Genomic DNA, 25,150 nt, shown 5'->3' with positions numbered 1-25,150 from the left:
TGCGCCCACGGCCCACCTACCCCCGGGCTTCCCGGCTTTCACTCCCTCAAAGCCGGGCCGGAGGGGAGGGCTGGGGGGCTGCCTGAATGGCCGCCCCGGGAGCTCTGGCACACATGGGGCCCTCTGCTTTGAATCCCAGGCTGTTCTGGGCTTAATTAACGAATAGCTCAGGCCCCCCCCCCACCGCCCTGTTCAGGAAGGACACGGCACCATGGAAACGGCCCCCAGCTCCCCCAGGCAGGCCCTGTCTAGCGGGGCCGCCTCCTGGGTTGTCGCTGCCCAGCGGGGCTCCCAGGATAACGGAAGGCGCTGGCCAAAGGCCGTTGGCTGGCGTCCAAGCAAAGAAACACGGACCCGTTCCTCATCCCCACGTTCATTCTCTGAACCCAACAGCAGCTAAGAGAAACCAGGGATTTGCATTCTGACATTTTCTCCCCTTAGCCTGCGATTTTGAGGAACCTCATGTTTAGGATCATCTGGGCGGAGGCCTGGGGGTCACTCTCGGCTACCAGCCTTTAAGGAGGCTCACGTGCAGACCAAGCTGGGCTCCACCTTTGAAGTGAAGAGCTGCCAAGAGCAAGGAAGGCCAGTGGCAGGAGTGGGGAGAGGGATCCCATGTGTTTGTGCACAAGTACGTGTCCCACGTTTACACCTTCCTGCCGGCTCTCCTCCTGCTGGGTGAAGACTGTGCTCCATTCTCCTCTCACCAGCTCCCGCTGAGACCCCCACCCCACCCCCCCTTGAGGCTGCCTCTCTGCTGCCAGACCCCAGCCTCACGGGAGAGTAGGTGGCAGCAAGCTTGTGGCCGGGCTAAGGGTTTGATGGACCCTGCTGTCCTCTGTCACAACCTCTCCAAGGGCCAACCAGCACCTCTGAAAGTGCCAAGTCTTCCAAGTGGCCCATTTGCCCGTAAGACACACGGTGATCCGCTCGGGCCAGTGCTGGAGCCAACAGACCAGTCCCTGTAAGGGCTTCAGACAAATTCGAGGGCCCAGCAAGCAGCTGCATGCAAACAAAGCCACAGGTGCACCTCGTGCTGCGATTTTCCAACAAAATATTGGAAAACAATTATTCTTCCAGAAGTCAACTTTTTTGGGGCTCATTCACATCTGTTTGATTCCTCAGTAAATTATTCCTTCCCTGTTCCTAAAACAAAAAATAGAATTGGGGGAAATCCTCCCTCATTTTCATTTCTTGATGCTCAAGTCCTCACTGATGAACAAGGAAGAGAAATTCAAAGACGGATGCACGAGTTCCCGCACGGCAGGGAGCTGGCTGTGGGACCCTTCCCTCCGGCTGGCTGTACGCTCCCAGGGCTGTGCTGTGACCAAAGCAAAAGCCAGGAGCCCAGAAGCACGGGGTTTGTGCAGCATGAGCTACGGCAATGGCACACCCAGAGGTCATGAAAAGTCACGGGTTTATAGGGCAATCAAGACAAAGACCCTGCAAAACAGCTTTTATTTACAATTACAAAGGCCAGTGATGAGTAGCACAGAGGGAAAGCCTTATGCCTTCCAAGAGACTTGTGTACAAATTACGCGTAGGTCTGAGTGCTCCTAAATACAGAGGTCGAAGACCAGCGTGTCCACCACTTCCCCCTGGAGCCACTTGATGGCTTCACATTTCAACTCCCAGGTGTGGGTTCTCTTGCTTCAAAGGATGCTTACCCGGCGTGATCAGCTGCTAACAGGCTCTTGGGAGCTCGGGGAGGTCCTCACCTGGAGCAGCAGCCGGACGGCCCCAGGCAGGTTTGAGTGTCCACTCTCCAGTCCTCAGAATTTCTGAACCACATGAGAGAAAACACTGCTTCCCAAACCACAGGGAGGGGTGTTGAATTGGCTTAGATGGCTTCTCGTGGAATTTAAATTCTATTCAGCTCTTGAAGGTGAACGGGGCTTTCTGCAGAGGGTATTTATTACTTAAAAATGAAGCAGGGCCTCCCTGGTGGCGCAGTGGTTTGAGAGTTCGCCTGCCGATGCAGGGGATACGGGTTCGTGCCCCGGTCCGGGAGGATCCCATATGCCGCGGAGCGGCTGGGCCCGTGAGCCACGGCCGCTGGGCCTGCGCATCCGGAGCCTGTGCTCCGCAACGGGAGAGGCCACAACAGTGAGAGGCCCGCATACCGCAAAAAGAAAAAAAAAAAAACGAAGCAAAGCTCTGCAGCTCTCACGCTGGTTGCTCTGAGCTAGGTGGCCGTCCTTTTCCTAATGCCTTCGGTCTTTTTGCTGGGACGAGGGTTCTGGTCTGTCTGCAGGGCGGACGGGCCCGTCCAGTGGGGCAGCACAGAGGCAGGCAAGCAGAAGGCAGGCCCTCTAGGCCCCAGGCCCCTGTCCCGCCCAGCCCTGTGCTGCTCCGGCAGCCCTAGAACCCCAGCCCCGAGCCGTGGGCCCTGCAAGCACACTGGGCACCCGGCATTCTCCAGGGGACAGATCCACACAGTGTCAGAGGGTCATAGCCTTGAGTTAAGTCATTTACTGAGGTGGCTTCAAGACTGCTTACTTTTACTAGATCAGCATTGCTGGGCCCAAGGAGCACAGGCAGACAAATGTACATACCTGCAATTCTCAGGAGCATTTTCTTGGAAAACTCAGGTCCCGGGGCTGACCTTGCCCATCCCAGCTCTGCCGACGGCCAGCCCGCTGCACACACGGCCCTTTCCTCCAGGACCAGGCGAGGACGTCCTGACACTGACCCATCTGTCATAGGTCCCCAGTGCCTTGGGCTCCTCAGAGCAAGGAGTAATGCAGAAATGCCCATTTTTGAATGGGGTGGGGGGGAGAATGACCCCCTGGGGACCTGCAGGCTGCGGGCATCGCCTTCATCACCCTCTGGGTACCTGACTGGTGGACTGGCTCCTACAGGCCTTTAGCTGAGCTGGCACCCAGACGAGGAACAGACCCAGTGGATGAAACAAGGCAAAGGTCAGCAGCGAGTTCACTCGAGTTAGCCATCAGTCCAGCGGCGGAAACAGAAGAAAAAACGGACTTGGCAGCTCACGGGCCGAGTAAAGAAAACATGACGCAAGCCTGGCCCCCTGGCTGAACTTTTTTCAACCCACTGTATGACCGGCACCTAAGCGGTGAAAGGGGCTGGCGGGTCCCCCGCCTGACTCCGAGTGGGCGGGTCTGGGAGATCCGTCCACCTCTCTCACGGGACAGGGCAGCACAGATCCTCCTGGCCACACGCCTCGCCTGTGCTGGAGCCGGGAGCCTCTGACCTCTGTAAGGAGGGCCCAGGAGTTTCTGAAAGAAGGACAAGTCTGAGCCGGAGCCCCTGAGGTGCAACACGAGAAGGGCTGCCGTGCCGTCGGGGCGCCGGGGAGGTGGAGGGGTGGCCCGGGATTAAGCTCTCCCCGGTGCGCAGGGCCCTCCGTTTGGGCTGAGAGCAAGGGTTCTGAGGCGCGCTGCCTGTCTTGGAGGCGGTGGCCGTGCGGCGTCAGCGCCGATGAAGAAGCCCTCGCCTGCACGGCCGCAGGTGGCCAGAGGTCCCCCGAGAGGACGTGTCTCAGCCGGGCCCCCTGCTGCCCTCCAGCCTGGGCAGGTGTGTCTGTCCGGCATGAAGACCACCGCGGGGGGGGGGGCCTGCAGCCGAGGGTGCGGAACGTAGGCGACCCCTTCCCAGAGATAAAATAAAGAAAGGCATTAGGGGTTCCCTGAACAAACAAGCAGACTGGCAAAACGAAAGAGAAAAACCGGGGACGGAGGTGAGGTGTCAAGTAGGTACGGTTCTCCTCCTCCTCACAAGATAAATTCCTTTCCTGTCTGAGTGCTTCTGTCCTCTGAACCTAACCTTGCCCGGACAGGGCATCGCCACGTGCCGGGCGACCGCAGGGGCCTAGGGCGGGGAGGCGATTTTCTTCGTGGGCAGAGGCGGAGCTAAGACGATCTCGTCGGAGTCGTCGGAGTTCACGTCCTCCGCGGGCGGAGTCGCGGCGCGCTGCGGCCCCGAAGGACAGGGCTCCGCTGAAACAGAGAAGGGACGGCGGTCACAGCCACGCTCAGGGACAGCGGGGCGGACACGCGAGGGACGGCGGCGCAGGCCTGACGGACGCCACCCTCGTTAGAGCCTACTCGCACCCTCTGCGCCCAGCTCCCGAGCGTCGGCCAGTTTCCCCAAAGCAAAACAGCCGCGAAAGGTGAAGGCTGGCGGCACGGGGGAGGCTCAAGTCGGCGGCGGCGGGGATTCTCTGCACGTTGCCCTCACGGCAGCGTCCGGGAGTCTGCGGCCCGGGTGGCCGGCTGTGACTCGTGGGCAGATGCAGCCGGTGGCCCCCGGCTTCCTGGGGAGGACACGCCCCCCGCAGGAGGAGGGGGCGGGCCAGGCCAGGCCAACACCCAGGGACCACCCGCGAGCTCTAGCGCCTTTCTTCACGCACATCTAAACTCTTCACATCCCATAATCGTAATCGACCCTAGGTTGGGATGTGCCTGCCGACCACCCTGCAGACCCCCTCCGCCCTCAGTGGCCATCTGGATGGTATGTGAGGAAGGGTCAGGTTCCCCTGGGGCCTGGGGCCGGTGCTCCCAGCCCCAGAAGACGGCCTCTGCTCCGACTGCTTCACAAAGTAAAGTGCCAATAAAAAAGGAACCAATCCCTGACTTGAGATAAAAGAGGGAAGGAAATCACCACCCCGCGTGCTGCAGATACTGTAACTGTGTCAGCTTTTCCACGTGCTGCAGATACTGTAACTGTGTCAGCTTTTTTTCTGTAACTGTCAAGAAAACTATGAGAGTGGAAAAACTCACGAAATTAAAAACATCAGTTTTCAAGGTTAGCTTCAGTTTTTCTTTCCCTTTAAAAACACTTTCACAATAGATCAAACAAGGGCTCCATGTGCAGTTTTCACAGAGACCGTTTCCTCGTGTAAACAAGGGCCCAAACGAGGCCGGCGGTGGCACTTTTCAGGCAGGAGGATGAGCTGCCACTTTGAAAGGACACGCATTTAACAAGAGGAGAAAAGGGCGGCATACACAGACACTTTAGCCCTGATCGAAGAATCTAAAGGTCGCCAAACGTAGGGTCTGGTGAAATCAGACTGAAACTGGTTTTTGGAGAATAATATGCAGGCTTTGGGGAGCTTTACAGACGGAGATTTTGGAGAGAACCTCAAAGTTCAAAGTTCGCTCTGACAAAGCCAGACAAGATGACCGAATGGGACAGAGTGCGATTTCTCACACGTGGCGGTTTCCAGATCAGGCAAGCCCCAGAAGGGCCCCCGCGACCCGACACTCACCAGAGCAGGGCGGCGGGGCTGCCGGCGCCCCTGGCCCCCATGGCCTCGGCGCTCCATCCCCGGGAGCCGGAGCCTCTGCGGTCTCCCCGCTGCTCCCCTCGCTGTCTTCCTGCCCTGAAACAACAGGCACGTGGGAGGCTCCCATCCTCACAGGCTCGTCGCACCCACCCGTCTTCCGAGGCTCACACTTCTGTTCAGAAAAACTGGGCCTTCTGCAGTTCTCCCTCCTTCTGAAGCACCACGGCCTGCCTGCGCCTGCCCTCCGACTGCACCACTACGACCTCAGAACTCAGCCTGTGCGCCACGCTCGCAAACGAGACTCAAGACTATGCTCTGGGGCTTCCCTGGTGGCGCAGTGGTTGAGAGTCCGCCTGCCGATGCAGGGGACACAGGTTTGTGCCCCGGTCCGGGAAGATCCCACATGCCACGGAGTGGCTAGGCCCGTGAGCCATGGCCGCTGAGCCTGCGCGTCCGGAGCCTGTGCTCCGCAACGGGAGAGGCCACAGCAGTGAGAGGCCCGCGTACCGCAAAAAAAAAAAAAAAAAAAAAGACTACGCTCTGTCTAGTGACAGTCCCCGACCTCACACGGCCACCTCTGTGCCACCTCTGGCGTACAGAGACGCTCCAAGCAAGTGTCCCGGTTACAGTCTGAGGGAGGGAGGACCTGAAGTACAGGCAGAATCATACATTTGGGGACTGAAAGCGACTTGCACGTGGCCTCGCCCGACTCTCCGGCTCTCGCACAGGAGGAGTGAGCCCAGGGAGGACCCCGTGTCTGCAGGGGAGCAGAGCTGGCACCGGGCCTCGCCGTGGGCTGTGCGCCCCTGCCAGTCCAGGGATTTCTCCACTGACTGTTATTGGATCTTCATGAAGCAGAAAAGGAAATACAAGCAAAGTTTTACTTAAAACAGGAAAAACATTGGCCCAAAGGAGAGACACCGCCTCGCTCTAGTTAGAGCTGAGATTAAAAATCAAAACCACGAAGCTCCTACTGCGTGGCCTGCAGTCACCGACCCCAGAACCGGCCAGCCTGTCGGGCTCCGGGGAGTCGCTTGGGGCCGGCTCTTTCCCCTACGACCCAAGGGACAGGGGACGGAGCTGTGACAGGAAGGTGTGGCCAAGGCGTTACCCAGCTCGCAGGTGGCCGCGGGATGAGCCCCCCTACACGACTTTACAGGTCCCAACTTCCGGGACGGTGGCAGCTCTTTTGGCTGAAACCTCGGAGGAAGCTGCCCCTCGCGTGAAATCCAAAATGAAATGCAATTACCAGGAGAGGCTGCAGGCAAGGGCGGAGAGGAGGGTGCGCTGTGTGGGGCCCAAGCAGGTCTGTCGGGAAACGCTGCAGTGGCAGCTCGTGGACCAGCAGCACTGGGAGAGAGAGAGAGACTAGCTGATTCTGACTCCAGGGAAGGCCAACGTCGTGTGAGGCCGACGGGCCCAGGCCCTGAGACAGGCGGGCTGTGAGGGGCCTCGGGCGTGTCCCCTGCACCCCCGGCCGTGGAAGGGTGCACCAGGGACGGGCCCCAACCCGAGCTCGGCCCCTGGCCCGCCGGAAGCCCCACTCTTTGCCCGAGGTGACTCATACAGGGTTCTGATTCGTTGCAGCCGGGACAGTCCCGACCAAGCCCCAGCGGAACTGGCAGGCACAGCGCCACTGACAAGAGTGTGTTGCTGCAGAAAGGCTTCTGACGACACCCACGTCCTCCTGAACACGGGTCATGCCACGGTGCCCTTCAGGAAGGGGCAAGGCATCGGCACAGGCCCACAGGCGGTCTGCAAACCGAGGGCTCCCCGAACCGCACGGTACCGAGCCCCTCCCATTTGTTTTCTCCCAGCAGGAGGAAACGGTCCTAGAAAGGCTTCTTTCTGAGGACCGGAGCCTGTGGCCCACCTCACCTGGGTGGGTGGGTATAGCTTATGCTCTGGCGACACACCCTGTGCCTTTCTGGCTGGGCAGCCCCCGCAGGTGTCCGGCACGGCCCTGAGATACAGAACAGAGGAAGGCCTGCCAGGTGGACTTACCTGTGCCTGGCCCGTGCCAGGTGTGCCCGGAAGGCAGACTGGATGACGGTGACGGCCTCCTCTTGCCACGGGTCCCCCTCGGCCTGGACGACGGGGCTCGGGACGCGGGGCTTGGGCGAGTCCTGGGGCAGCGACAGTGGGGAAGAGAACCGCGTGAACCCCCGCCACCTCCTACGTGTGGACCCTCGGCGCCAGGTTAAGAGTGCAATTCCGGTTCGGGTGGCTGCCCTCGTTACTATTTCGTCAGCAGTTTCCTGACTGGAGGTTACTTGGCCTCTAGAGATTCTTAGAATCGTGTCTGGTGGTTTTCACAGGGGAGGGACTCCTATCTTTGCTGTAGTTTAAGCCTCTGTCTTGACCCCAAGATGGACACGGTACTCGATGTCCCAGCACCTCAACGCCATTTGGCTGCTGAAGCTCAACCCTGGGGGGGCCATGGGTGCCAGGGGCTGGAGGGCGAGGCACACGCCCAGGGCGAGGCGGGACGCGAGGACCCAAAGGCATCTGCGCTTGTCCCGCCGACGAAGTGTGGGAAGAAATGGCGAGAGAATGTTAAGGACTTGGGCCCGTGTGCAGCCCCTGAGGGTTACCTGGGTGGGAGGGCTTGGCACGGCAGGGGGGTCCGGGCTGCACACTCTGCTAGACAGTGGCCTCACCCGTGCCAGATGTGCCCGGAAAGCCGCCTGCAGCACGGCAGCCTAGTGGGGGCGGCGGGGGGGCGGGGAGGGGAGATGGGTGTCGGTTTCCCTGGAAGACGGCGGGCACGGGCCGGGGCGCCCCAGAGGGAGAAGCTCCAACGGCCAAGGAGAGGGCTCCCTTTCTGCTGCAGAATCTCGGCAGCGCCTGAAGGAGCCTCTCTCCCTCACTCGCCACAACCTCCTACAGCGAGAAACGTGCCACTGCTCTGGGGGGGAAAGGCCCTGTTCAACGCTATTACATTTAGCTGCAAATGTGATTCCATATTTTACACGTAGTTATGTTTTCATGCTGAGATCGTTTATTCCGTGTTGGAATAGTTATTCCACTTCATACGCTTTCCACGTACATCTTCTAAAGTCAAGTAGGGTGGAGCATGATCTCAAACTATGACAAAGGAATTACGTATCCTTCGACCTTAATCTTAAATCATTTTCTTTAGAGATACATATGGATGCTCTGTAAGCTCTGAGATCAACGTTTCGGATTTTAGGGGCGGCTCTTTTATTTCAGGGGTCCTGCCTCTAGTGCTGAGGATGGGCTTGCGGCTCCGTAACATTTAGGAGAACAACACGTTAGCACACCGAGTCCCACTGTTGAACCTGCGTTTAGAGGTTCAGATGCTTCCATGATCAAGTCACCAAAAGAAAACATCTTTGTCTTCCCTGACAGCAAAGTGATGGAAATGCCACAAACAGGGGGTTAGGAGACAGCAAAGAGGGGAGAGAACATCAGTTACCAAGGACAAAATAACTCACTAAAAGCAAATGAGTATTTAGACAAACCCGGAAGGTTCCCACCACGTGGCTCACAGGAAAGCTACCGCACCCGCTGGAGGGGTGAGGGTGCTGACCGAGCAGGGCAGAAAGGGGAGCAGGCGTCCTGCACGCCATGCTGCCCACACGACAGCCCGCACGGTGGATCTGTCATCACCCTGGAGGCTGAGGGAGGAGGGGAAAGGGCGGAACACCATCGGCAGCACACAGGCCGCCGCCTGCTTCATAAATGTGCTCTACGGTCCTTCCAGGGACCCTCGTCCCCTCAGTCGCTCACAAACGTTTACTGAATGCCAACCGCACGCCAGGCACCCCTCTAGGAACCAGGGACCTAGCAGCAGAAACACGGGATGGTCCCTGCGTCCGCAAAACTTACATTCTAATGGGAGAGGCAAGCAGTTGCAGAAAGGGTGAAGTATCGGGTAGGGACAGGTGCTAAGAAGAAGAGTAAAGCAGGGCACGGGGCTGGGGAGTGCCGGCGGTGCAGCGTCCAGGGAAGGTCGTGTTTCAGCAGAGACCTGAGTAAAGCCGGGAGCAGGACATGCGAGTGTCTGGAGGAGGAGCCTTCTAGGCAGAGGGCGCAGCAGGTGCAAAGGCCCTGTGGCAGGAGCAGCCTGGATATTTTCAAGGATGCCAGAGACGCCTCCAGACTGCTTTGGGTTTTGTTCCAAGTGTGAGAGGAGTCATTACGGAGTGATGTGGTTTAACATTTAAAAACATTATCCAGGTGGCTGCATAGGGAATAGGCCGTGGGAGGGCAGAGTAGAAGCTGGGGCCGGTGGGGAGGCCGGGCGAGGGTCCCAGCGGCTTAGATGTGCACCGTCTACCACATACCCTACTGTTCTCCTCTGCTCTGACCCGCATTCCGTCACACCCCTGCTCTCCTTTTCCCGGGCAAGCCACACCCTTTCCCTTACCCAGGGCTTTGTTGGCATGAATTCTCCTGCCCAGGATGCCCTTCCTCTCACTCCCCAGTTCAGTGAGTCCTTCTCCTTCTCAAGGCCCGTCCCCCCTGCAGGGACGTTCCCGGCCTTGGTGAGCAGGAACCCCACAGCGCCGTGGACATGCCCCTAAACCCCCCTTCCATCCTGGACTGGCCTGGCTTAATGTCTCTCTGTGTCCTGAGGGCCCACAGCTTGCTTGACACGGAACTGATGATCAATAAAAGCGTGCTGAGATAATGATGAATGACTGAATGAATTATGAAAGTGTGAAACTATCCAAGTATTTATTGGATGCTGACATCACTTAGGAATTTTAACTCAGTGCTGGGGCCTGGCCTGGCTTCGTGAAAACACGGACTCAATGACGCTTCTTGAGATCTCCGCACAGTCACTTGAACCAAAGTAAAGATACGTATTTTGAAATTAGTGAAATAAAACTGACTTACCTCGTCCAGAACGGCCTTCTTTTTCTGAAATAAGGAGATCAGTTATGAATTAACACGAGGATGAGTTTTCTGTGATACCGTACTCGTCCCTTGGTCCCTCCCCTGCCACAGCCAACAGCGACGGAACAGCAGAGTCGGGTACCCTCCCCTCGCCGACAGCCCCCTGCCCGCCACCCATACCCAAGGGGCTCCGCGAGAGGCTGATGGAGCTGATGCAGACCCGCCTGCAACAGCGAAGGAGGAAGCAAGTGGCCGTGACCGTGACCGGGAGGCGAATCACAGCTGAAGCCCAGGCAGCCACGAGGGTGTCTGCGGTTCCTGGCCGGCTGCGCGGCGAAGTGATTCGCAGGGACCACCGAGACGGGGTTGTGTCTTAGGCTCCACGTGAGGAAGCCCCTCCCCCAGCCAGAGCTGTCCTATAACATGCAGTGTTCTCTGTGGATGTCCTCAGAGCGGCTGGACACTGCCCACTGGTGATGTTACAAAGGGGACCCCCGTGCAGGGTCTGGGTCACTGACTCCCAAGTCTGACCAGTCGTCAAGATCACGGGACGGCGGGGACAGTTCTCCAGTGCAGTCATGGTACTACGGTTAAGTAGCACATCCTCATTCCTAGAAGATACGCACTGAAGTCTCATAACATCTAAAACTTACTTTCAAACGGTTCTGGAAAAAACAGTACGTGCAGAAAAGAAAGGTGGCTAAACGTGCACTGTTGTTGAACCGAGGTGGTGGGCAAGAATTAGTACATCGCTGAATATACTAAATTCTTTCAACTTTCTATGTTTTGTAAATTTTCATAATCGGAGTTGGGAAGAAGCCATGATTAAAAAAAAACCTCCACCTGCGGCTTTCTGGAGCTAAGATCTTACACTATTCGGGCAGGTGGGGAGCTCCAGTGTTTGTTTGTTTGTTCAGCTGGGAGAACAAGGGTCATGCTGCGTTCTATCAAACGGGGGGAGGGGCTCTTTTAGAGCCTTTCGTCGTCTCCTTTAACAGCTGCCGTCTCCGCGAGCCCCATCTCCGCGAGCCCCCCCAGGAGCTGATGAGAGGAGCCCCACTCCTCCCCCAAGAGAGACCGCGGGACATCGCGGCTCCCGGTCTGTCGTGCGCAGCCTGCGGCCCCTGCTGCCCTACTCACCCCACCCCCGGGTCTGAGACCCCACGCGCAGCCCTGCTGTCCCGCCACCCACGCCGCTGTCCTCTGAGGAGCAGCCCCGAGGCAGGCTCTCCCTGTTCCTGACAAGACGGCCATCCCGGAAGCCCCAGCGAAGGGCTGCCGTGGAGCCCGGACCACCAGGGAGACCCCTAAGCTCAGTCCCGTGCTTGCAGGGGCGCCGCACCCACAGCCCACGTCCCTGGGACCCGTCGGGAGGTGACAGAGGCTTCCAGACCAGCCACTGCCCGGCCTGCGGCAGCCACCCCCCAGCGCGCCCACACGGGCTCCAGGCGCGGCCTTCCTCCCGCCCTCGCCGCCTGAGACCCCGGGTCTCCGGAGGCTATCTTCTGCGTCCCTGCGTTTTCCTATGTGTCTAGGGCGTCTGGCACGGAGCCCACCCGGCAGAGGGACGGAGGAAGGGCTGGCAAGTGAGGATGTGGGCAGCAGAGGGCCGGCGGGCGAGGGAACTCTCACCCGGGGCTGGTGCCCCTTCCACTGGCGCTGCAGGAGCCGGGCGGCGGCGTCTCTTCTCCCCTGGGAGCAGCCGGAGCGGGGCCGGGAGGAGCCCCCCTCGCTCGTGTCCAGCTCCGAGTCCATCTGGGAGGGACCGGGGGGTCGGGGCGCTTCCTGGGTCTGCAGGATGGGGGCAAAGAAGCCGGCCATCAGGCCAGGAGGCAGGATGTTAGGATGCGGGCAAAGCTTCTCAGACTAGACTCGAATTTAGAGGAAAAAAACCAGTGTCCACTCCGCTCAGCATGCCAGACGACAGAAAAAGTCTCTGGAGAACTAACACATTCGCTAGTAAATGGGGTGAAAGTCGGTTTTCGTTAACCCTGTAAACTCTGGGGGTAGCGCTCTCCCGCGAGGAGGGGAAGTAACGTGACCCGTGGTGTCATCAATAACCACGATGCACCTTCTGAGCTCAGTCACATCAGTGCGTCAGTGCATCAATTATCTGCTTCCCGGGAGGTCCTTTTACCAGCTTCCTTTTCGTCTAATACTGGATTACAAAAATGGGACTTCTGAGATAAAAGGCAATAGATTCCTAGCTTGGTTTTTTGGTTTTCTGTTTGTTTGCTTGTTTGTTTGGCCGGACCCTGCGGCACGTGGAACTTCCTGGACCAGGGATCGAACCTGTGCCCCCTGCAGTGGGAGTGCAGAGTCTTAACCACTGGACCGCCAGGGAAGACCCCTAGCTTGGGGGTCTTAAGGTAGAAGCAGAACCAGATGAATTGCACAGACAAAGCCTTTACTGCCAATTCCGGTGGACGTGGAAAATATTTTTTCTCCCTAAGGGAAAGCTTCAGGAATAAGCAGAAATATCCACATTCACGTGTGTCGGATGCCCCCCAGGGGTCAGGGCTGCCTGAGGCAGGCAAGGTACGGGTCGGTCAGCACCATGAGCACCCCACTGGGAAAGGAGCATTGAGGAGACAAATGGCACAGCTCTGCCCGCCACACGCCGGGCGGTCAGCTGCCCGGCGCCGCAGCCACCTGGGGCCGACAGCGCGGGCGTTTGGGTAGGGAGGGGTCTCCTGAAAAGGGCCCATCGGGCAGGGTGGTCAATTTCCTGGATAGGAGGACAGTGACTCTGCAGGACTCCGAACATTATCTAAAGCACTGGAAAAGCCGCCAAGGAGATGCACTCATACAGGTAACAGAGAAAGTCTACTTTCCTGAACAACGGAAGGGACTGAGATGGACTCACACGTCCACCCCACGTGTGGCCAGCCGGACATGCGGGGTCAAGGGCACCGCACAACCCACGGGGCTCCAGCCAACACGCACCAGGAGAGCCACCCTTCCTTTACCGAATCAGTCGGTGGCCTGGGGTTTGTCTCAACTTGTAACTGGAGAGAGACATGCTCGTCAGCTTCTCCACTTTCCCTTTTAGGGCTTTTCTCTTTCCCTTTTGGGCTGGGGTGAAAGTACATGTAGCGTCAGATGCTGAAAGATGAGGCCTTAAAACAGGACTCCAGCTAAATGAGAAAGCCTTGTCAGAGGGAGGCCCGTCTAGATTTAAAACAAAAACAAAAACCCAAACACTTTTCCGCTCTCAGCAGACAAGTCAATCCCGCACCTGGTACGCCCTCCCTCTCCTAGAGGCCAGTCCCCAGCAGGCTATTGGCTACCGAAACAGCAAGTCACTTTCTGAAGCAACAGAACTTCTCGGCTAAAACGTGTGCCGGGTAAAGCCTGGCCGTCCTGGTGGATTCGGCGTGTTACTCAGATCTGTAGCAAGGGTCGCAGAAGAGGGCGGCACGGCTGCCCATCTCAGCGTGCACCCACGCTGGACGCCCCGGCCAGGCTGGTCTTCCCTGTCACACACTCACACGACAGGCTCCTCTTGGGGCAAACTGCAGCCACAGGATTTTAATACCTCAGTTATTAGTTTTTTGTGTTAACAGATATAATTGCCATCTGGGGAATCCATTAATTGGAAAAAAAAGGATTAGCGAGGAGACACTCTCGCCACTAGAAGTCCTATAGCATAGGCAGCACTGGGCCGACGGGGGCCAGAGGGCTCCCCTGGTTCAAGAAGGTGCTCAGGGAGGGGCCAGGGGAGTCCCCTGCCATCGTGTCCATAGAAATGGAGGGAGCAAGGGGACAGGGAGGAGGGTCAGCCTAGACTCACCGCCTGCCTACCTGCCCACAGGCCCTGCGGAGGGAGCTGCGGCTCCCCAGTCCCCCAACCCCCGGCCTAGGGGTAGGGGCAGGGGCCGTGCCAGCCCCGGCGAGCCCCTGTGTCAGTGCCAGACTCTGCAACTTACATTGAACCGCCCGGCTTGTCACTGAGAGTTCGGGCCTTCCCAAACTCCTTCTCACCTTCTAACAGCAACCCTTGTTGGATATTTAAACTTTTTACATATCTGAAGTTTGGGGAAGATCTTCACTCACCAGCTTAACTATCTAAGACGCGAACACTAGTTTGAAAAGTCAATTAACTGACAGTCAATTAGTCCAGAACTCCAGGATTCAATACACCCAATTTATAGAAATCGATTGTGATGGTAGAAGGAAAGTGGACTGTCAACATTGGATTCAGGCGAAACTCCGGGCACGGAGACAGTCAGAACCATAACACATCAGCTCAGGGTCCTGCCATGCCGGACAGGAGGTAAAAACACAGACAACCCTACCTCAGGACTCATTTCCTCAGGATCCTCCTCCTCTCCTTTCTTACTTTCTTCCAGTTCTTGAAACTTCCTGGTAAGTGCTTGAATTTCCTCCCTAAAGTGGGAAGGGAAGAAAGTGACACCTTACTTGCCATGATGCTCTGTAAGATGTCTGTATGTGACAGGAGGGGTGGCGGCCTGCAGAGCTGGCAAGGATGCCCCCCCGGGAATGAGGTGGGTGCCCCGCCACCACCTGACTGCCCAGGAGCCGGCACTGCCCAGGGCGACCCCTCCGGACCCCACTCCTGACACATGGGAGGAACGGAAAAAATACCGACTGCGTGAACGATGCATGGCTATCTTTTGGGGTTTTTAACAAGCAAGGCGAATGGAAGGAAAAACGACTCATGTGCTTGCTACAGATTTTAAAGGCAAGGTAAAAATAATTCTTCACTGTATATCCGCCCGTTCTGATTTACTTTAATTCTAGGCTTCTGGCAAAGTCTAGTCACATTTATTCTGAAAATAAAATTTGGTATTCATTTCAGTAATCCGTGTCTTACTAATTATTCCGAGTGCTAAATATTTCTGCGCAGATTTCTAACCTACTTTTTTGGGCATTTCTTACTGAGATAACATTCATATAACCCCAAATTCACTGTTTAAAATACGCGATTCAGTGGTTCTCAGTGTAGTCACCACGCTGTGCAACGATCCTCACTATCTAACCCCAGAACGGTTCTGTCACCCCAAACACGAGCCCCTCACCTGCCGCTCCCTCCTCTCCCCTCCCCCCCCAGCAACCCCTAATCCACTGTCTTCTCTATTAATCGGCCCATTCCGGATATTTCCGAATTGCACAGTGTGCGGGCTTTTCTGTCTGCCTCTTTAGGGAGCATCGTGTTTCTGAGGCTCATCCACGTCGTGGCAGGTGTCAGACCTCATCCCTTTGTACGGATGTACTTCCGTTTTGACTCTCTTCACCAGCTGATGGACATTTGCCACGTGTCCACTTTTTATCTACGGTGGACAGAGGTCAATGAAGGAGGATGGGAGGTGTTGTCTGGATCCAGGGTGTGGAACCAGGGCACGTTCTGAGGCTGCCCGCAGCGGACGTGCTGGAGGAGGGTGCGGGCCGGGGAGCTGACCGTGATGCCAGAGCGGCAAACACCGGCCCAACCGCGAGCAGCCTTTCCCCAGAGGTCGGATATTTACTCTGAAGGAAACAGCAAACCACGGGAGGACCTCAGGAGAGGAGCGATGTGATCGGGCTGGAGCTTTACGGGCCGCTCTTGATGGGCTGAGAGCGGATGGGCCGGGGTGGGCGGGGCTGGGGAAGAAAGCAGGGCCTGGGGCTGCGTGTCTTCTGACTTCGTCCACTCACCTCAAAGCCTCCTCTCTTTCTCTTCCCTCCTTCTCACCCTCCTTCATGTTTTCCAGCTCCTTCTCCAAGTCGGCCTTTGTCTGCAGTAGCTGCTTCACCTCCAGACTGAACGAGGAACCAGAGATATTTCAGCGTCATTAAAACAAAGGCTCACAGTGACCTGGGTCACCAGAGCAAGAAGAGCTTTCAGAAAAAGTAACGGTCCAACCTCCTTACTTATGCGTGGGTGAGGATGAAGAAAGGCCCTTCTCTGTAACTGCAGGGATCTGGGGGCAGAGCCACTGAGCACCTTCCGTGCACGCCGGCAACGGACGGAGCAGGGCTACCGGATGAGGCGCAGGCCCTGTTCTCACGGCGTCACTGTCCCGCGGGGAGAGGCATTAACCCAGCGGTCACACAGTTGGGCGCCTAATCTGCTCCTGAGATGAGAGCTCCCAGGACCCGCCGTGGACCAGACGGTGATGCAGCCTGAGCTGAGGCCTCGAGGACAAGAGGCTACCCAGGCACCTCCACCCAAGCTTGCCTGTGCCCCACAGGTGACGCCTCGCTAAGGACGTGGCTTTAAAACGTTCCACTGCTCCCCGTGGTGGTGACCTCACGTGAATGAGATGCATCACCAGGAGTGTCACATGGTAAGGGCTCACTGAGTGGAAGTTATGATCATGCCATGCGACGGCTTAAGAGATAATCAGAGATGCTATTTACCGTGCAAAATGACTGGCCTAATTTTTATAAAGAACCTAGCACATGGATGCACTACTAGGCTTCGACTGGAGGTGAAAAAGCAGGTGGAGTGGGAAGGGATTTGCCTTCTGCTGTGAACAGAAGGCAGCAGAGACAGGTCCTTCTCAGACCTAGACGTGCACATGAATCACTGGGGCGGGGGGGTCTCATTAGATGCAGAGTCAGGTTCAGGAGATCTGGGCCAGGCCAAGGTAACCAGCCCCGGGTGGGCAGGGCCTGAGGGTCTGCATCTCTAACCAGCCCCCAGCTGACGCTGAGGCCGTTGGCTTCCTAGGCCACACTCTGAGTAGCAAGGTCTCAGAAACACCATCTCGGAAGATGCATGGGTTTAGCCTGCTTGCGACAGAACTGCAACTGGAGAAGCCACACGTAAACAACAACGGGTGGAGGAGACAGGAGCGTTTTAAGGGAGCTACAGAGCGAGACACTAGAGAACAAAGGGTAAATGAGCAGAACCCTGAGGCTTCGCCTTCCACACTCTTATGGTCACACTGAATACTCCACACGCCACAGCACCTGTGTCTTGTTTGATGCACAGATTAGATGTTGTAAACATAGTACTGAATCTTTAAACCCTTCTGCAAGAGATCTGATGGATGGCCTATTATTTTACACGAATCAATCACAGTCAATCCTTCTCTAAAAAAGAATCTGGAAAGCCCTCTGGAATTCCGTGTAAAGAGATTAAATGGGACCCCCATGCTTTTCGTGACGTAATACGGCCAATCAGTGTCTCCTTTTCCCCACTACAGCTGCCTTCATTTCACAACTAAAACATCACAAGTTTTAGAATTGTATAAATGTATCTGTGTGATGACTGCTATGAGCTGAGCCTTCCCCAAATCCCCAGAACAGCTCAAGTCCAGCAACTACACAAGTCACGGGAGCAGGACCTCTCCCGGAGGTGGCCGGGCGCCAGCCGTGCGGGACAACGTACTCTCGCTCCTGCAGCTGGGTGTGCAGGGCATTCCGCTCGCCCTTCAGGCTCTTCACAACCCCCCGCAATCGCTCGCTCTCCTCCTGGCAGTCGGGGCGCGGCTGCCGGTGCATCGTGGAGCTGGACACCGAGTGAGCCGGCGGGGTAGACCTGACCACCTCTGAAGTGCGGGATTTGGGGCTTTCCATCAAACTTATTTTCTGGAGGCAACACAGGTATCTGTTAGACGTTATTTCTTACTTTACTTTCCTAGGAAAGAGACAATGGCCAAGGGGAAACTCATCCCAAGCAAGGGAATGGGAAGAGCTCTGCATGTGATCTGAGAAACCTGGGACGCTGACCGGGGACAATTCTGCTCCACCAGAGTCCTGGGGGTGATGGCAGGGCACCCCCCCGCCCCGAACTCTCTTCCTCTGGAGCAGGGAGCACGCAGACCCAGCTGGGATGGGGCAGGTGCGGTAATAAACAGACAGCAGAGGGCACGGAAAGTGAAATCGTAAACTGCTTTTCTTCGTGCTCGTTTACCCTATTATTTCCCTAAGACGTCTGGAATTTTCAGCCTCTGTGCTTTGACGCGTCAAAGACGATCCAGCTCTGCCAGCTGGAGATGCTGAGAACCTTCAGGTTCCCGCTGATACCAGCATCTCTCCGAGTAGCAGAGCGCCGCCCCATGGGCTTCTGGACCACCTCTGGCTGCCCTTTCCTAACAAGCTTTATTCTTTTTTTTTTTTTTTTTTTTTGCAGTTCACGGGCCTCTCACTGTTGTGGCCTCTCCTGCTGTGGAGTGCAGGCTCAGCGGCCACGGCTCACGGGCCCAGCCGCTGCACGTGGTATGTGGGATCTTCCCGGACCGGGGCACGAACCCATGTCCCCTGCATCGGCAGGCGGACTGTCAACCACTGCGCCACCAGGGAAGTCCCAAGCTTTATTCTTGAACTACCCACAATTTACAGACACTTCTTAAGTTTTCTGCTTTGTAAATACGTGAAATTATTGGTTTTTTTTATTGTTCCCCTCTAGGTTTACTCTGCTCAGCCAAATAACTGACAGCTCTAACTTGATGCTGTACCAGTACTCAAAAGGTAGGGACACTTCTGACCCATTTCAACAGAATCAGATTGACTACATTTGGAAATTCACATGGGGGATATGAGGAAACGTTAACTTCCTAACTTTCCTGGTCGGCAAAGTGCAGATGCACAGTTTTCTGTGAATTCAAATACTATACGAGTGATGAGAAACACAGTCTGGTAAGTGACTGGCAGTAAAAAGCCCCCATGTGCACAGCAGGCTGGGTGTCTGAAAGGCTCTGGGATCCTACGCACCCAGCGATGGGTGCCCACGAGAGCCTGAGACGTTTCGGTGTGTCGTGTGACCACGCTTTGCCGTCTGTGACACGAGGGACAGGCATGACACACCCTTAGGTCTCGTCCGGACCCGTAAGAGTCTCTTTTTGCCAGCATGTCCTCATGCCGTCTGCAGACAGACGGCCACCGTTTACATGTTCAGCGCAACTCGACTCCCTGCGTAAGTCCCAGGAGCGGCGCTATGTCTGTCCCGTGTTCTAAGACCCGCTGATCTCGCACAGGCAGGTCCTGAGCAGGGGAGGTGCCGTGGCGGGACTCCACTCACTTTTTCCAGCTCTGCGATCCTCCGAAGCAGCCGAGGCTTGCTCCACTCCACAGAGCCTGATGGAACAGCGGGGTGTGACGGGCGCCCTTCGTACAGCCGTCCCGACGGGCCCCTTCAGCCCGGACCTCCCGTCTGGAGCACGGCCCAACGGCGTCCCCTCCACAGGCTGGCCCCCATGGCCGGCGGCCCCACGCCCGGCAGACCTGCGGTGCCGAGGGCGGCTCCACGGCTCACCGTGGCTTTACCGACACAAACGATCAGGAGAGGGCTCAGTGTGGCCTTCTCTCCCAATTCCACCCCATCGGGCTCTGGCCTCACCAGCCTGCCAAGACAGCCCTTCTCCAGGTCACCAGCAAGTCCACTCCGCCACATCCCAGGCCCCGGCCTCAGTCCTAGCCCCCAGGCCACCAGCGTGTTCCCCAGCACCCACACGCCCCTGGCGGCCCCTCAAGCGGCTCAGCTGGTCCTCCCTCCCCCGACTCACTCGCTGGGTGACCGGACTCTCGCCGGGTCATCTGGTCCCCGACGGCCTCCAGGACCAGTCCTCCTGCGAGGGCCCCGCCCAACCCCCGACGCACCGACCTCCACCGGCCACCTACCCACCCCCCCGGCACACTCGCTCCATGTCCCCCACCCCCGCCTGTCCTTTCAGTAGCCCCGACCCCCGTGTCCCTCACAGGCTGCACCCGCTCCCCACGTGCACCGGAGCCCGGCCACCTCTCGCCACTGCTGTGCCACCTGGGCCAGGCCACCAGCAGCCCCTGCAAGGCCCTTTCCTACATGGCGTCCACTCAGCACAGGAGCGGGGAGGTCCTCGAGAGGCGAGGCAGACCCTCTCAGCCCTGCTCCAGCCCTCTGTCCCCTGAGTGGCCTGCAGGGCCCTGTCCTCCCCCGCCCTCCCCTCTGTGTCCATGGCCAGCACGTACGCAGGCTGGGTCCCCGGCCTCAGATGCGCCGGGACACTTGGGGGCTCTGCGCCTGCTGGTGCCCCCCCCCCGGCCCCCCTTCTCCCCCCCCCCCCCGCCGCGGCCCCCTGACCAGCGCTCTTACCACTTGGCTGGCACGTGACCTGCTGGCTTCTTGTCTTAGCAAGAGCGCCTTCACTGCCCTAGCTGTGTGTCTAGAACGGCGCCTGGCACTCAGCAGGCTCCTGCAGCTTTGGAACACACCTTGGAGCAGCGCTGCCCCGGGGTGTGCGGGGGAAGCAGGGCCACGAATCCCCTGCGGCCGCAGCCGCCCGCATCGTGGGGCCCCTCCTGGCGTCCCCACCCCCACCTCCCCCCTTGGCGGCTCTGGGGAGCGGGTACCCTTTATCTTGGAGGCAGTGGGGGAGTCGCTCAGCACGTGGTCCAGGTCTTCCTTCAGGCTCTGGTTCTCCTCCGTGAGCTCCTGGACGCTCCGGGATAAGCTCAGGAGGGCGCTGCTCATTTTTTTCTGCCTTTTAAGGACGATTTTCTTCTCCACTGGAGGCCTAGGAGGAACGAGACCAAGCGGCTAAGGTTTGGTGCCTGAACTGGTTTAGTACGCGTCCTAAGTGAGGGGTGCGCACTCGGCAGCCTGGGCGCTCAGCGTGGTTTCTGCTGATGAACGTTTGCGATTAAACAGGGAACACTAACTCTGAAGCCCAGACAAGCAGACTGCTATCCGTTCTTCTCATCAGCGAGCCTGTGTAACAAAATACTGTGTTCAGTCATTAGCAATGGACGTTAAACAGGATCTCTAAAGAACTTGTGGAAATGTATTTTCTCTGTTGCTCCATAAGTCCTTAGATAATAGGTTTTTTTTCTTTTTTTTTTTTTAAAGAAGATGTTGGGGGTAGGAGTTTTATTAATTATTATTTTTTTATATTTTAGTTTTGCTGTTTGGGTCTTCGTTCCTGTGCAAGGGCTTTCTCTAGTTGTGGCAAGCGGGGGCCCCTCTTCATCGCAGTGCGTGCGCCTCTCACTATCGCGGCTTCTCTTGTTGCAGGGCACAGGCTCCAGACGTGCAGGCTCGGTAGTTGTGGCGCACGGGCCTAGTTGCTCCGCGGCATGTAGGATCCTCCCAGACCAGGGCTTGAGCCCATGTCCCCTGCATTAGCAGGCAGATTCTCAACCACTGTGCCACCAGGGAAGTCCCGACCAGCCCTCATTTTAAACTACTAGGAGGAAAGGAAAAAAGGGAAGACCATGCCTGGCACATCGTAAATGCTCAATAAATGTCAGTAATTCACTGCAGAGGCTGGTGACACAACCAAATCTAAGATGAGGGATCCCTCCTTTCCTAATTTGTTGAAAGCCTGAGATCACCTGGGAAAGGGACAAGGGAAAATCCACGAGATAAGGAAACTTTGATGTCTCTCCTAATAAATTTATTCGGCAAGATGAACTTGTGCTTGGTACTAAATGTCTTCCGAAAAGGAAGATCTGCTTTGAGAAATAGTGTCTTCTAAGTCTAAGCTGGAAGCTGTGAAGTAGGACGAACAATGAAAGCCCAGAGCACCGACTGTGCTGATAGCGGCAGCACATGGCAACTGTGAGGGCACGTCTGTAACATCCCAAAGGGAAACATGCCAGCTCTAACCATGAGTAACATGGGCGCAGGCGCCAAAGGCAGGGCAGTGTCTGCAGGCTCCACATAAGGCCTACCCTGCTCTGACAGCAGTTTAACATGAAAACAACATAGGAAACATGGCTCCCAAGGAGAGGCTCATACTTCTTTCCTGTCGTTTCAGAGCTTGCCAGGAGAGTCTGGAGACGATGAATCTGTAAACACCAAATTAAAATGCATTTAATACAAAATGAAAAAACTGCAATGATTCCTGATTTCTGCCCAGTGGCAGGAAGTGAGCACTAAGTTGCTGATTTGTGTTCAAGTTAAGATGAACTAGAAGAGGGCCCCTCAGTGCAGCTGGCCCCCCACCCTCCGACCCCGACCCCCGCCCCGGGCAGGAGGGCCCGCACCTCCTGGTAATACGTCTCCATGGCGATCCTCATCTCCTCCAAGTTAGTGGTCTTCATATCAGTCTGCAGTTTGCTAAAAACCCAAGTGCAGAGTTGACATGGCAGTGCCAGCATTCCCGGGCAGAGCAAGAGGAAGCTTGTTTCCCGGAACATGGGAGAAGGATGGGCTTTGGAAGAGAACCGGGCTGGGAAGCGAAGCCTGAGCTGGCCCTCAGCTGGCCGTGGCCTTGCACAAGGCCGAGGAGAGCATTCTCACACCTACAGGGCCCTTCCTTGTTGGACCTGCCCCTTTCCAGGGTGAGGTAACCGACCCCCGGCGGATATTCTTTGCTAACAAGGGCCAGTCTTTAAAAACCGCAGTAATTGTGAAGAAAGACCTCAGGGTTAGACTGGACAAGTCATCTTTGGGGAAGGTGGGGGGAGTGGTTCTTTAAAGGAAAGAGAATCATTTTTTTCAAGTTGTATTGTCTGTATAATTCTCCTTGTTCTCAACACTCAACAGACTTTAGGGAAAAGGCTCTAACAGAGAAATGAAAGTAAAGTTACAGAGTTCAGGATTCTGAGACACAGAAGAAATCAGCAAATGATAAAAATTTTAAAGTTGACGATTCCAGCAAGAAACAAAGGAGGGGGGTTCTATTGTATAAAGAGGATACAACAGAAAGTGAAAACTCAGATTTCCTTAAGTAAACTCAAACACAGCGAGGAAAGGCTCTACTCTGTGATAAAACAGCAGGAAAGGAGTCCACGTTGCTGCCCTAAAAACAGCACCGGCGGGGGGGGGCTCCCCTGGTGGCGCAGTGGTTGAGAGTCCGCCTGCCCATGCAGGGGACACGGGTTCGTGCCCCGGTCCGGGAGGATCCCACATGCCGCGGAGCGGCTGGGCCCGTGAGCCATGGCCGCTGAGCCTGCGCGTCCAGAGCCTGTGCTCCGCGACGGGAGAAGCCACAACAGTGAGAGGCCCGCGTACCGCAAAAAAAAAACCCAAAAAGTAAAGAAACCCAGCACCAGGATAGTGTGTGACAGCGAGAGAAGCAGGTAGGGGAGATGCCCAAGTGTTAAGGGCTCGTATCAAGGTCTGTACAATTCATACTGGAGATGAAAAGTGACCACAGAAGACTGAGGAGAGAAAGCACTTCTTCAGTGGAACAGGAGCAGGAAAAGAGGAAAGGGGAACACTGTTCCTTAGGGACGGGTGGAAGAGGCGCGGCTGTTCACGCTCCTGTTTTGGTGAAAGGCGATGCTGGACACAGACGTGGGGGCAGGGTGGGAACGGAAGCTGGAGCTGAGGGCACAGCAAGTGTGGACGCGGAGCCGAAGGCAGGCCAGGTGCGCGCCCAGGGGGCCCCTCCCGAGCCTGGGCCACCCCCCCCAACCCCGGCCGGCCCCCCAGGGCTCCGTACTCGATAGTGTGGTCCTTCTCCTTGCACTGCTGCTCCAGCTTGAGAATCCTCTGCTTCAGCCCACGGATCACCTGCCAAGGCAACACGACGCGTCAAGCTGACATCTCTGCGGCCGTGGCCTCGCCCTCCCCCACCGCCAGCGGCTCAGCCGGCCCCGATCCCCGGCCTGCTGACCCGGCAGCATCTGCACAGCCTCCTGCCAGAGCGCCCTCATACCTAGCTGTCCTCCCCATCCGTGCTGGCGTCTCTTCTAGACTCAGCTGGAGAGACAGCGCCAGGCTGTCCTGCCCGCTCAGAGCAGAGGGGCCGGTGAGTGGGGCCACGGGGGATGCTCCCGCTCAAAAGGTGCCACCATCCCCTCCATCCCATTCCACAGCCACCCTCTGGAGGAAGGACAGGACGCTGCACGGTTGGTTACCTTCGAGGAAGCCACCTCAGTCCCTGGATGCAAAACTCACCAAGCCTAGCCCACCCAGGACACCCCGGTCCCCAGCACGCTCCTGGGAGGGAGCGGGCCTGGAGGAGGCCGGGCAGCCGGACAGAGGCCTTGAGACGCCCTTCCGTCTCGATGCCTCCTGCTCCCTGTCCATGGGGCACTTTGGGAGATAACACCCTGTATTCCCGAAAGAACATCCCTTCCTTTCTTTTTCAAGAGTCAAACAACTTTTTAACTGGATTTTACGGTAATTTTTAATTATACTAGTAATACATGAATACATTTCCTTGAAAAAAAATTATAGATGACACTATACCCTTTGAGCTGACCCGTCAACTAAATACTGTTATCAACTTCCTGTGTGTTTTCTAGGCCTTATTACACGCGCACACACGTGTGCACAGCCCCTGAAAGCCTGGCATTTCGCTGCTGTTGACACAAACGGTGCCCCCCCCACGTCACTCTGCAGCTTGTTCTTTTCACTCAATAGGCCGTCTTGGGGATCTGTCCCCGCTAGTTATTACAGGTCGATGTTATTCTAGTTACCCGTTCCTCTACTGATAGATGCTTAATTTGTAACCCACTTTTGCTATTGCAGAAACCCCAGGCCGGTCCTCCTTGGGTACACGGGCAAGTGTTTCTTGAGGGCAGATGACGTCAAGCAGAAATGTTCAGTCACAGGACACAGCCACTTTGAAGGGTGATTTGGCAAAGGGTAGTGGAGTGAAAACTGCACGTACCCTATGATCTAGAATTTTTACTTTTTTTTTTTTTTTTTTTTTTTTTTTGTGGTACGCGGGCCTCTCACTGTTGTGGTCTCTCCCGTTGCGGAGCACAGGCTCCGGATGCGCAGGCCCAGCGGCCATGGCTCACGGGCCTAGCCGCTCCACGGCATGTGGGATCTTCCCGGACTGGGGCACGAACCCGTGTTTCCTGCATCGGCAAGCAGACTCTCAACCACTGCGCCACCAGGGAAGCCCTAGAATTTTTACTTTTAATCAACTTTAATTTAAAAAAAGGGGGGGGGACTTCCCTGGTGGTCCGGTGGTTGAGACTCCGCGCTTCCACTGCAGGGGGTGCAGGGTTGATCCCTGGTCAGAGAACTAGGATCCCGCATGCCGCGAGACAGGGCCCAAATAAATAAATAAATACAATATTTAAAACAAAAAACCCCCCAAAACCCAAAAAAACCCCAGGGAGCTCCCTGGTGGTCCAGTGGTTAGGACTCGCTGTGGCCTGGGTTCAATCCCTGGTCGGGGAACTAAGATCCTGGAAGCTGTG

General features: G+C 56.7%; 1 protein-coding gene across 1 annotated transcript in view; it reads right to left on the bottom strand.

Moving 5' to 3' along the window:
• Positions 1-1,446: 1,446 nt before the first annotated feature.
• The window catches only part of IQCE (IQ motif containing E), a 41,357-nt gene continuing 17,653 nt past the window's right edge, over positions 1,447-25,150 (bottom strand). The window contains exons 9-22 of the mRNA XM_060079540.1: positions 23,434-23,504; positions 22,031-22,103; positions 21,783-21,832; positions 20,396-20,559; positions 19,089-19,144; positions 17,457-17,656; positions 15,776-15,880; positions 14,416-14,506; positions 11,750-11,908; positions 10,118-10,141; positions 7,256-7,377; positions 6,501-6,601; positions 5,234-5,347; positions 1,447-3,962 (exon numbers count right to left, since the gene is read on the bottom strand). Coding sequence (XP_059935523.1) covers positions 3,835-3,962; positions 5,234-5,347; positions 6,501-6,601; positions 7,256-7,377; positions 10,118-10,141; positions 11,750-11,908; positions 14,416-14,506; positions 15,776-15,880; positions 17,457-17,656; positions 19,089-19,144; positions 20,396-20,559; positions 21,783-21,832; positions 22,031-22,103; positions 23,434-23,504 — 1,458 coding nt within the window. The 3' untranslated portion in view covers positions 1,447-3,834. The remainder of the gene's footprint in view (positions 3,963-5,233; positions 5,348-6,500; positions 6,602-7,255; positions 7,378-10,117; positions 10,142-11,749; positions 11,909-14,415; positions 14,507-15,775; positions 15,881-17,456; positions 17,657-19,088; positions 19,145-20,395; positions 20,560-21,782; positions 21,833-22,030; positions 22,104-23,433; positions 23,505-25,150) is intronic.

The sequence above is a fragment of the Mesoplodon densirostris genome, chromosome 16, assembly GCF_025265405.1.
Source record: "Mesoplodon densirostris isolate mMesDen1 chromosome 16, mMesDen1 primary haplotype, whole genome shotgun sequence".
In the NCBI taxonomy this organism is placed as follows: domain Eukaryota; kingdom Metazoa; phylum Chordata; class Mammalia; order Artiodactyla; family Ziphiidae; genus Mesoplodon; species Mesoplodon densirostris.
Note: the sequence above shows the minus strand (reverse complement) of the source record. Positions and strands in the feature narration are given on the sequence as shown.